Genomic DNA, 12356 nt, shown 5'->3' with positions numbered 1-12356 from the left:
AGGTGGAAGCTCTTGCTGGATTCAGAGTTATTCAAGTAGCGTGTGGATCACGAGACGCACAAACATTAGCTCTAACAGCTTGTGGCAAAGTATTTTCTTGGGGAGATGGTGATTTTGGAAAGTTAGGTGAGAATTAAGCGCTGTTATATGAACATTTCTTTTTGTATATTTTTTTGATAAAATGTTGATTTTTTCTCATATTTGTGAAGGTCGTGGTGGTTCGGATGGATGTGCTGTACCAATGAATGTTGAGCGATTGAACACCCTCGATGTAATTCAAGTTGAATGTGGTGCTCAATTCAGCCTAGCACTAACGCGAGATGGAGAGGTAAATTTTGAGTACATACATTTTAATAATATAATCTATTCAATTTTTTATTTATTGGAATTCTAAAATAGCATAGGGTTTTTGCATTTTTCGTATTTTATCAGTTAGGGTAACATTAAACTTAGTGATTGACTTGAGTTAACGATAGTAAGTATTTATTATTTAATCATAATTCACATTACATTTATTCTTCGTTTCACCATTTTTCCATCAATTCATATAATTTATCTTGATCCTAGGTATGGACTTGGGGCAAAGGTGACTATTTCCGCTTGGGCCACGGATGTGATGCACACGTGCGAAGACCAACGATCGTCGAAGCGCTAAAAGGCCGGCGCGTGATACACGTGGCCGTAGGTGCTCTACACTGCTTGGCTGTTACTAGCGATCATCAGGTGAAGTTTTATCTTTGTCTAAGATGTTGTGAAAATATTTTAATTGTTATAGTTTCGATATTTTTAATGGTTGATTTTTTCTTTGTTGAAAGGTAACGTAGGCAGTTAAAATGTAAACTTTTTGTACGTTTTGTAAATACACCTTAAATGATAATAAGGTTGATGTAACTTTAACGTTTGTTATTTTTACATATAATTTTACAAGTACATTTGAAGACGTTTATTTTTGTTTCGGACCATAATATCTGTTTCTATTATTCAAACAATTCACACCTAGTCAATCGTTGTATAAAAAGTAGTGATATTATACTAATAATGATCTGTATAGGTCTGGGCGTGGGGCGACAACGACCACGGACAGCAAGGCAACGGCACAACCTGCGTGAACAGACGTCCAGCTCTCGTAGCCGGTGTTGAAGGAGTCCAACGAGCAGCGGCTGGATCTTCGCATTCAGCTGCGTGGGCGCTTCGCCCCGACCTTGGGGCTGATGCGCACGCACCACATGTCACGCCTCTACCCTTCCCGACGCTGAAGGACCCGCTGGGCGCGCATAGTCTTGGTGAGAGACACCAACTTTAATTAACCATAAGAAGCTGTCAGTACCGTCTCCGCACGGGTCCATGTATCAGTCAATCGCCTTTACTAATGAGTGATTCAGTTAGTTAAGTCTGAAAGAATCATCGGTAGAACACTGTTAAATTGTTCTATCTATAAGTTTATTAAAAAAATGTTGTGTGGTTTTATGAATAATGAAACCACGGTAAAAGTGAAACTGTTCGAACGGTTGGCCGAACATTGCTTTGTGTAGCGCATGTCGCGTGACGGTCGGCTGCCGAGTAGATAACTCGGCAGCCGCGATACGTACGCGACATGCGCTACACAGACCAAAAAGTTTGAGACGATGTAATAAAAGTTTCACTTTAAAAAATATAATAAAGTGGAATAATTATCGTACAATTTTGCGTATTTTTATCCTATGACTATTAAAAAAATCATACTAACATTCCTTATTGGTTTAAATTATCAATTTGCAGAATTTCTGTAAAATCCTTATGAAACTATAATGTAAATATGTATATCTACTATCTATTTTATTTTGTCTTGCAGGTCTATATTCAGAGGAAAATAACGTAGAGGAAGCTCCCGGTCCTCGGCCATCATTAGCAGCAGCGGCTCTTACGCTAGAGCCACCTGTAGCTGTGCAACATGCATTGTCTTTAATTTTACTCGCGTTACATATTACACAGGTATTACATTTTATTTGTTTGTATAAATTGATCTTATTCATGTTTAGGGCATTTCTAAGTCTAGAATTCCAAAAATAAACTATATGACTTTGTTAAGATTTTGGAAGTGATTTTATACTGTGTCCTTGAACCAATTAAAATTTGAAATGTTAATTTAGGCGCGGTGCTTGCTCGTAGAAGCGTTACGAGCTCATGAAGTATGTATGAACACGCCATCAGTTGGGCTGGAAACTGAAGACGATGATACTGAGGCCGATGCACGAACTGGTGGAGGGGAGGCACCCGCTGATAGAGCCACTCTACCCGTAAAATATATAATTTGGAATTAATTACTATAATCATAATAAATGTTACGATCTGTTAAATATTTTACTGAATCCCAACCAAATCAAATTGATCATATTTTTGAAATACAAAAAATCGGAAATGATATTTATTTCAAATTTGTACTAAAACAACTTTATTATACTATTTGTTGTGAAAAATCTCATGTTAAGAATATCTCGATCAGCCAATATTTTCCTTTTATTCATTTCACAATATAGAGTGGGGCGAGCAGTCCGCTCAGCGGTTCGATTTCATCGCGACACTCCGCCGTGATGTCATCTAGCGCGGTGTCCGTGGCCGCGGCCACCATGACCGTGCAGCAGGCTGAAGCGCCTAAGGTATATTGAATAACCTTTGCAAGCGCTTATTAATGCTCTACGTCTATTCCTTTACTTCTATACCCTTGCAAAGCTGACCTATATCATAACTACGCATGCCCTTTTAGACTAAGAATTTTGCAAGGTAAATATTTCTTGCTTACACTGCTGCTTAGAAATTAAGGTAACTGCGTTGTTATGGTCAACTCATGTTATATATTATTTGAAAAAAATATCCAGGTGGAACTGGATGATTTTACGTCTCAACTGGGAGAAGCGGACGCCAGGGCCTTGGTCGATTTATTGAAGTTGGCTGCAGCTGGACGTATGCCTGATGCCGGGAACGCTGTTAAAGTGATCACTGATGTGCTTATGGGTGAGGACTTATTTTTTGGGCTTTATGGTTTGATGGATATAAGGATACTGTACAGTTTGTATAAGTATTACATTTTTTTTTATATTCATGAAAATTAAAAAAAAATATATATTTCCAGCTCTATGCGCCCGTAAACCAAGCGTAGCAGACATGGTGGTTGAAGTATGCGTGTGTGAACTCGAGGAAGCCGCAGCGGGCAGCGTGCGCACTCCGCCTCACCCCGTTACTGTGGACAGCCCCCATCCTTATGCTGATGATACTGATATATCGGGTAAGTGTTATATATAGTAGTAGTTTAAAATAATGAACGTTCAGCTTTATGTACGATCGAAATATTTTATGCCTGTGCTCTAGTGGATGCAGACATGTATCACGTAGAGTTGACAATAAAATATAAACATACTAGCTTTCCACCCGCGGCTTCGCTCGCGCAGTCAAAGAAAAACCCGCATAGTTCCCGTTCCTGTGGGATTTCCGGGATAAAACCTATCCTATGTCCCGGGGTAAAAAGTAGCCTATGTCCTTTCTCGGGTATCAAAATATCTCTATACCAAATTTCATGCAAATTGGTTCAGTAGTTAAGGCGTGATTGAGTAACAGACAGACAGACAGAGTTACTTTCACATTTATAATATTATAATATGGATTATGTAATTTATTACTCTTGCCCCAAACGATATAAATTGCTCGTCAGTTTTGATATCGACTTGTGGAAGGCGACCTTTCATTAGAACAACAGATTTCCGCGATTATCGCTGATACAATGAAGCTATTGTTAACCATTTCAAGTTTATTACAAAGCGGTAGTTAATATAATACCTTTCGAAAATACAGGCTGAAATGTGTCCTTTAAAAATACCTAAATTTCAGGCGTCGTAAAGATCCTGGGCGCTTGTTCCCTCCGCGTATCATTCGAACAAGGTTGCTCTACGGAGCGCCGTAACGATCCGCTAACTATATCGGATGCGGCAGGAAGAGTTTTGGCCACTCGATCGGGGAGGGAACCCGCTGATTGGGCACAGGAGGTTATTGTTAATGGTTAGTATTGCTTATTTAATATTTCAAAGTTGTGCATTTTATAGAACATTCTCAGCATTTTTATCTGACATGAAAATAATTGTATTTACTCGAAATTATAGTTCTACTCAGCGACCGCAGTGCTAAAGTGCTCCAAACCTTTTCTCAGTAGAATTTGTTACTCAAGTTTCTAATAATAAAATGTGCAATAAAAAATAGTACAAAATTCTGTATTGATCATGTATATTGAATTGAGAGTTATAGTTATGATTGGACAACTTATATTTGAATTACTTCAAATTGTGCAGGAGACGAATTGCGCTGGAGATTTACAAGCGATGGATCTGTTAATGGTTGGGGATGGAGGTTCACTGCGCATCCCGTGCTGCCTACACATTCTCCTGCGGTATGTTCAACTATTTTAAAAACAAATTTTCTAAAATATGATCATATTACTATGCCGTTGTGATCAGTATTTATTGGCAAATGCGTCCAAAAATATAAATTTCAATAAATCTTTTGATTCTAGGATAGCGGAACAGACCGATATGTGTTATCGTGTCCTTCAGTGGAATTAGCGTGGAGACTATTGGACGGCCCCCTCTTGTCGGCAATTTCGAATGATCACCAGCTTGCACCAAGATTGGCTCAAGCGCTGGCGATTTGTGCACAGATGCCAACATTATGTATGTATATTTTATACATTGAAAATAGCCACTTCATATCGATCTATTAAAATGTTTTCCCATGTATCATTCAAAACAATTATTCGTTGTTGTTTTCATTTTCGTTAAAAAAGTAACACGTTGACGGAACATATTTTTAAATATCTCAAGGATGCACGCGCGTATGTTGCGTGCGCTTTGGTGTGCGGGTCGGATAATCAGAGTTGCGAATTTCATATAAATTCAACAAGACTCACAAAACAAAACATTTTTTTCAAAAATCGGTTAAAGTTTTTTCATATTTACTTTTCCTTGTATAGCTCATATTCGAAATTCAAAAAATAAAAGTAACTTTATAATCCGGTAGCGTGGCGGGCCCGCGTATGGTGCGTGCGGCGGCTGCGCGGCGTGGTGTGCGGGTCGGGCGAGCCGAGCGCGGGCACGCCGGCCGCGCTGCAGCACCTGCCGCAGCTGCTGCAGGCGCAGTACGAGCACGAGGCGCCCGCGCTGCGCACCGCCACGCACCTCATGCACACGCACTATCTGAAGGTGCGCGCTAGTTTACAATATTACCAAGGAAGGAGAAATAAATATTATTATACTAAAAGAGCTTTTTACCAAATAGAAGCTTTTTATCAATAGAGCTTTTTACCAAATATAAGCTTTTCATCAATAGAGCTTTTTACCAAATATAAGCTTTTCATCAATAGAGCTTTTTACCAAATATAAGCTTTTCATCAATAGAGCTTTTTACCAAATATAAGCTTTTCAGTTTTCATCAATAGAGCGTTTTACAAAATATAAGCTTTTTATCAATAGAGCTTTTTACCAAATATAAGCTTTTCATCAATAGAGCTTTTTACCAAATATAAGCTTTTCATCAATAGAGCTTTTTACCAAATATAAGCTTTTCATCAATAGAGCTTTTTACCAAATATAAGCTTTTCAGTTTTCATCAATAGAGCGTTTTACAAAATATAAGCTTTTTATCAATAGAGCTTTTTACCAAATATAAGCTTTTCAGTTTTCATCAATAGAGCTTTTTACCAAATATAAGCTTTTCATCAATAGAGCTTTTCACCAAATAGAAGCTTTTCATCAATAGAGCTTTTCACCAAATAGAAGCTTTTCAAACTCAAACTCAAACTCAAACATTCATTTATTCAATTAGACTACTATTTAGTAGCACTTTCGAATCGTCATTACATAGTATTTTTAACATTTACCACCGATTCGGAAAGCAGTATCTATGGAGAAGAATCGGCAAGAAACTCCATAGTTGCTCTTTTAAATAATGTCAATAAATTTACATAATATGTAACTTATATCTACCTAACTACATAATATGCCAAAGAACTGTCCTGAGGTTTTTACGCGACAACCCTCCATGGGTCTTTATCGTCCATATATTCCTGAATACTGTAGTACGCTCTCTGAACTAGTACATTTTTTATGTAAGTTTTAAATTTAGAACTACTAAACTCTTTAATATTGTGAGGAATTCTATTGTATAAGCGTATACCTTGACCCATAAATGAATTTTTAACTTTAGCTAATCGGAAAAATGGCATTTCAATTCTATTCTTGTTCCTTGTGCCATAATCGTGTCTATCTCCTACTCTTGTGTGTAAGTCAAAGCTTTTGTGTACATGCAAAATATTATTAAATCATCTTTTCATCAATAGAGCTTTTTACCAAATAGAAGCTTTTCATCAATAGAGCTTTTTACCAAATAGAAGCTTTTCAATAATAGAGCTTTTTACCAAATAGAAGCTTTTCATCAATAGAGCTTTTTACCAAATATAAGATTTTCATCAATAGAGCTTTTTACCAAATAGAAGCTTTTCATCAATAGAGCTTTTTACCAAATATAAGATTTTCATCAATAGAGCTTTTTACCAAATAGAAGCTTTTCATCAATCGAGCTTTTCATCAATAGAGCTTTTCATCAATAGAGCTTTTCATCAATAGAGCTTTTCATCATTCAATTTTCTTTCATTAGCACTGAATGGATGGAAGATGAGAAGAATTTTAATCAGTATAAATAACTAGTTTTGTATCTTATAATAACATAGACTTAAATCATGGTGGTAATTTAAAAATAAGGAATGATAAAATTCAAATATGTATTTTAAATAAACATTTCCTTTTTATTTGAGTTTCATGTCAACAATTATTTTACAGGAACTGGCATTACTTGCATGCGGTTTACGCATGGACGCACGCATGTCCAATGGATCAGACGCAGCGCGGTGGTTCAAGCGCTACTGCGTGTGCGTGCGCACAGCAGACGCTTTGATACGTCGCTCCCCACTACCTCCACCATTCCTAACTGATGTACGAAAAAGATTAGCAGATCTTGGCGTTTATGGAGATGAGGGTGGGGAGCAAGGGTCTGGGAATGTATGGGAAGATAATACAAAGTTTACAAGGCAGCATGACGAACAATTGCTACATTGGGTTAATAAGTAAGTGACGACATACTATATATCCACTTTCTTATCCATTATATTCTCTTTAAATTTGTCATATTGTAACATTAATTGAAATAAATAATTTAAAAAAGTGTTAAGGGAACTAGAAGAGCTAAATGCGAGTTTTACAATGCTTTTAAGTATATTATTAACTGCAGTAAAAAATCTCAGATAAATATGTGATATTCTTCAGGAGATATACTAGCTAAATTGTGTTGAAAAAATCGCAAAGGTACCTTTAAAAAAGTCTTTTGATCCTTAAAAACCAAACTAAACTACATGCAATCATTCTGTTTTTTCGGCAAATAATTCTATAAGCAACATACTACAATAATAGTGTTTTATTTTTTTAGTCCAATCAATAGATGTCGTGTAAATCGCAAATTCTTATTACCAAACCAAAAACGTACGCATGTGTGCGTGAACGCCTGTGCACCGACGGTACCGGCCGAGGCCTGTTGCTAGACGGACGTGTCGCTTGTTTCGCTGATTTTTTCCGCCAGAATTGTTTGTTTTTAAAGTGAAACTTTTATTACATCGTCTCAAACTTTTTGGTCTGTGTAGCGCATGTCGCGTGACGGTCGGCTGCCGAGTAGGTATAAAGCAGTGTTCGGAACCGTACGATAATTATCGTACAAATACGATAATTTTGTGCCTAAGTTTCACTTTTACCGTGGTTTCATAAAACCACACAACATTTTTTTGTTGTTAAATTATTTTAAGAATCCATTTTACTTACTTTAAAACTGATAAATTTGTAATTTTGTAAATTTTTGTAAATATGGGAAATAAAACAAAACCCTTATTGTGTTAATGTGTGCGCGAGTCACTCAAGTTCAGCTAGCTCTTGTAGTCCTCTTAAAGCTCGTATATAACCGTATCTGGTTACCAGGCGGCCAGATGAATGGACAGGTTGGTGGGGCGGCGGCGCGCGCGGGTGCGCCGTGTACGGCTGGGGGCACAACCACCGCGGGCAGCTGGGTGGCGTGGAGGGCGCCAAGGTGCGCGCGCCGGCGCCGTGCCACGCGCTCGCCGCGCTCAGCCCCGTGCAGCTCGTGGGCGGCGAGCAGACGCTGTTCGCGGTCACGCCCGACGGCAAGGTGTACGCGACCGGTGAGATATACTATACACAAAACATCGCTCATGTGCGAATATCTTCGGTGTTTCCATCTACCTATGATTTGGATGCCTTCAAAAAAAGAGCCTACGCGTCTCTCAAAGGCCGGCAAAACAATCGCAAAGTTACCTAACGTTGCAATTGTTCATGGGCGGCGGTGATCATTGTCGCTCCTTTGTCGGTTGTTGTATAAAAAAAAAAATATATGGCTAAGGGTTGCGTACAAAATAATTACTCGTACATAAAACTGAAAGAATAGAATAAATTCGATCGCTCTGGCGGGTCACGGGTGAGTTGGCAAGCGTCCGCCCTGGATTGGCGTGAAAGGATGCGGGTTCGAGTCCCGCCTCGTGATCGAATTTTTTCTATTCCTTATAAATTTATAAAAATTACCCATCCAATTTATGACCGTGCTAACCGTTGCTTAATCTCGTTTTTTTACAGGCTATGGGGCAGGAGGTCGTTTAGGCATAGGTGGCATCGATTCTGTATCTCAGCCCACTTTACTTGCATCGTTACAACACATCTTTATAACGAAGGTACTAACACGTTTAATCACTGTAATATTCAACCTTAACAATATGTTTTTAGAGATTGTTTTTCAACGCTGAAAAGTATTTTATTTGTATTTTTTAAATAATATTTGTTTGTTACGTAGGTTGCGTGTAATTCTGGTGGTAAACATTGTCTCGCCTTGTCTGCGGAGGGTGATGTGTACAGCTGGGGTGAAGGCGAAGATGGAAAACTTGGCCATGGAAATAGAGTGTAAGATATTATTATTAAAAAAAATGTGTGCGTGTACTAGTGCACACACGTAAGAAGTGAAACTTCATTATGACCTTATTTTTCAAAAAATAACTTTACTATATGCAACTTTACAGAAATACGTCGAATCACGCGTGGTAGGGATAAGAAAAAGATGGCGCGTAACGGAAAAATGTCACGCGTAACGAAAAAATGTTACACTACATTTTTTTCCAACCCCGATAAAGAAGTTTCACTTCAAAAATACTTATAATAAAAAGAAATATTGAGATACTATACGTTCCCTTAACCATAGTACATAACATTTGTGACACCCTGTATATCTTATAAAAATTACACTAATAAACAGGAGCTACGACCGACCAAAGCTCATAACTGCGCTCTCCGGGCTAGAAGTAACAGCGATAGCGTGCGGTGGAGCGCACTCTGCGTGTCTCACAGCACGCGGACGCATCTACACGTGGGGCAAGGGGCGGTACGGGCGTCTGGGGCATGGTGACTCGGAAGACCAGCTCGTACCCAAATTGGTACGTATTGATAGCAGCTATGAAAGGCAAAGCTCATACCCGCGCTGTCCGGGCTAGAAGTAACAGCGATAGCGTGTGGTGTCGCAGACTATATTATATCGCTAGTCGCTACAGATGCATCGCATTCATTATTTCATTCTATCTTCGAATGAAATAATGAATGTGTGAAAATGACATACTTACCATTAAAATAATAGACTCAAAATTAGTTAGTATCTATTTTAATGCTATTATAAATTTATCAGTCGTAAGTATATGAAGGCACTATAACAAAATTTATATGTTTATCATTTCCAAGTTCTGTGAATTTGAAGTATTTATTTTGATTTTATTTATGAACAGGTGGAGGCTTTGGCTAACTATCGTGTTATAGACGTTGCGTGCGGTTCAGGTGACGCACAAACCCTTTGCATTACGGATGACGATAATGTTTGGTCATGGGGAGATGGCGATTATGGAAAGCTGGGTAAATATTTAATTAACAAATTTATGTACTGCGAAAGAATGTATTTTAATATAACATATTATGATATTTTATTTTTTAGGACGTGGTGGTTCTGAAGGTTGCAAGTTACCAATGCGAATAGATTGTCTGAAGGGACTGCGTGTGATAAAAGTGGAATGTGGGTCGCAGTTTTCCGTGGCGCTCTGCCAGTGTGGTAGCGTTTATACTTGGTAATTATTTTATTATATTTAACTTTATACATTGCGCTTATAACTATTTTATACTGATAAGAATATTTTTTTTATTATAATCGTTACATTAAAGGATTGAGAATTAGATTTCTTACATTTTTTTCGAACTGATAATGATTTTTAATGACGACACAACCCATAAAAACAAAAAATGACAGAATAATAATATTTATTAGTTTAAAAATTATAAATTATAGCAAAAAATTCAAAACTTTGTGCTATATTTTAGGGGTAAAGGTGACTATCATAGGCTTGGACATGGAAGCTATGAACACGTAAGGAGGCCGATGCGGGTCACCGGCATGCAGGGGAAAATGATTGTTTCTATTGCAACTGGTGCGTAATTATTTAATCATGTTATCAATTTGAAATAAATTTCATTTATAACAAGGAATTTGAAAACGAGCAATGATTAGAAAAAAAAAATTATAAACTAAAAAGCGTAAGAGCAAATTTTTGTATTGATTTTATAAAATTTTAGGAAGTTTGCATTGCGTGGCGTGTACCGATACAGGCGAGGTGTACACTTGGGGTGACAATGACGAAGGTCAACTTGGAGATGGAACTACGCTCGCCGCTCAAAGACCTAGACTGCTTGTTGCTTTACAGGTAAATCTGGTTTAAATTATAACAAAGTGATTTTTTTATCTTTAAAATGCACAACATTTATTTAATACAACAACAAAAATATATTTATTTTTGTTCCAATTACTTTTGATAAATACATATTTAATACAACTTGCAGCATTATGTTTATGGTCCTTCGAACTTGATATTACCATTAAACTGCTATTTATGTATGTAGCTTTTGTTCTACATTCATTCTCTTTTCTTTTAGGGTAAACGCGTAACAAAAGTAGCATGCGGTAGTGCGCACACAGTAGCGTTATGTGTCGAAGCGCCACGTGCTCCGCGACCGCCACCTCCACCGCCGCTTGAGTGTCACTTGCTGAGGGATATGGCGCCGCTTCATATGTGTTATAGATTGGTGAGTGTGTGAAAAGTTATAGATTAAATAAATAGATAAATGGAAAGAAAGAAGTGTCAAAGAACTTTTACAATCTTTTACCGTCTGCATTTGAATAAATGTTCAACGATATCATTTTATCAACAACAACCAAACACGAAAAATATATTACACTCCGATTATTGTAAAAATGGCATGTAATATAAGCCTTTAATTTTTACAGGTGCTCCTACATCAATTTTCTGAACTTGTGTGCCCGAACTTACCGTTCCTGATCTTGGAAGGACCACTCGATCAATTAAGGACATTACTGTTCTATAGTGTCAAAGAAGCTGCGTTCCGAAAGGTAAGCATCAATATTCTAGTAGTATAGTAAAAAAGCCATAAATGTTACTTTTGTAATAATTCAATCATTTTTGCTTGCACAGGGGGACAAAGTTGCTCGCGTCCGTAGGACTTACCACCTTTTCTATTAAAGACCCACCCTACACGTGTCCCCTGGGTGGTGCCAAATGAGCAATTAACGCCGAGTCGTAGGCGGCGGTCAACTAACCTACTCGAGCTTAACAGCTTGCAATGCTGGAGGTAGGAAATGACCTTCACACCCGTAAACTAGTGGTCATGTTTCGCTAGAACGGGGACCTTGGCTTGACTGCCTGTGTCGCGAGGATGACAACCTCTTATAAAAAAATACCCCAATCCTAAGGTGTGACCGTGCTGAAAGGATGGATGGCTGTGGGTTTTCAGTCGCTAACGCAAACCTCGATGGACCTGGCTCACATCGTTGTAGAGTGCCTTCTCACAGGAATGGGCGTTACCCTGTGAGCGACCTATTTTATCGACCCTACTCGTGGGAACAAAAATGAGCACCAACCCCGAAAAACTAACACAACCACAACACAAAATACTTAAGCAACAAGCACTCAACCCATGCTATTTTAGCAGACAACGCTCCTCATCCCTTACTGAACTAAATAGGGGACAGTCAACAAAAACCACAACTATAACAGTTGAAGCTCAACAATCATGTTTATCTGATGAAATTACTACAAATGAACCTGCCTCGCAATACCCTGCCCCGCCACCATGGCAACGTGTGCCTTTGCCTCGTAGCAATAAAAAGAGAAAAATGAGTGA

The 12356-nt window shown here is 38.1% G+C and overlaps 1 protein-coding gene across 1 annotated transcript in view; it reads left to right on the top strand.

The window, feature by feature from the left end:
- HERC2 (E3 ubiquitin-protein ligase HERC2) overlaps positions 1–12356 on the top strand; it is a 53961-nt gene that overhangs the window by 31841 nt on the left and 9764 nt on the right. Inside the window, exons 58-81 of the mRNA XM_090119442.1 lie at positions 3–126; positions 210–328; positions 568–723; positions 1052–1283; positions 1832–1971; positions 2130–2276; positions 2517–2636; positions 2856–2991; positions 3110–3262; positions 3862–4029; positions 4317–4414; positions 4538–4694; positions 5041–5222; positions 6858–7141; positions 8040–8260; positions 8709–8803; positions 8923–9029; positions 9379–9556; positions 9899–10022; positions 10102–10231; positions 10482–10588; positions 10734–10861; positions 11091–11240; positions 11443–11565. Coding sequence (XP_089975568.1) covers positions 3–126; positions 210–328; positions 568–723; positions 1052–1283; positions 1832–1971; positions 2130–2276; positions 2517–2636; positions 2856–2991; positions 3110–3262; positions 3862–4029; positions 4317–4414; positions 4538–4694; positions 5041–5222; positions 6858–7141; positions 8040–8260; positions 8709–8803; positions 8923–9029; positions 9379–9556; positions 9899–10022; positions 10102–10231; positions 10482–10588; positions 10734–10861; positions 11091–11240; positions 11443–11565 — 3579 coding nt within the window. The remainder of the gene's footprint in view (positions 1–2; positions 127–209; positions 329–567; positions 724–1051; positions 1284–1831; positions 1972–2129; positions 2277–2516; positions 2637–2855; positions 2992–3109; positions 3263–3861; positions 4030–4316; positions 4415–4537; positions 4695–5040; positions 5223–6857; positions 7142–8039; positions 8261–8708; positions 8804–8922; positions 9030–9378; positions 9557–9898; positions 10023–10101; positions 10232–10481; positions 10589–10733; positions 10862–11090; positions 11241–11442; positions 11566–12356) is intronic.

The sequence above is a fragment of the Colias eurytheme genome, chromosome 3 (genome assembly GCF_061535395.1).
Source record: "Colias eurytheme isolate Ceu_HAF_F1 chromosome 3, ilColEury1 Martin Lab GWU primary, whole genome shotgun sequence".
Classification (NCBI taxonomy): Eukaryota; Metazoa; Arthropoda; class Insecta; order Lepidoptera; family Pieridae; genus Colias; species Colias eurytheme.
This window is presented reverse-complemented; position numbering and strand designations above follow the sequence as displayed.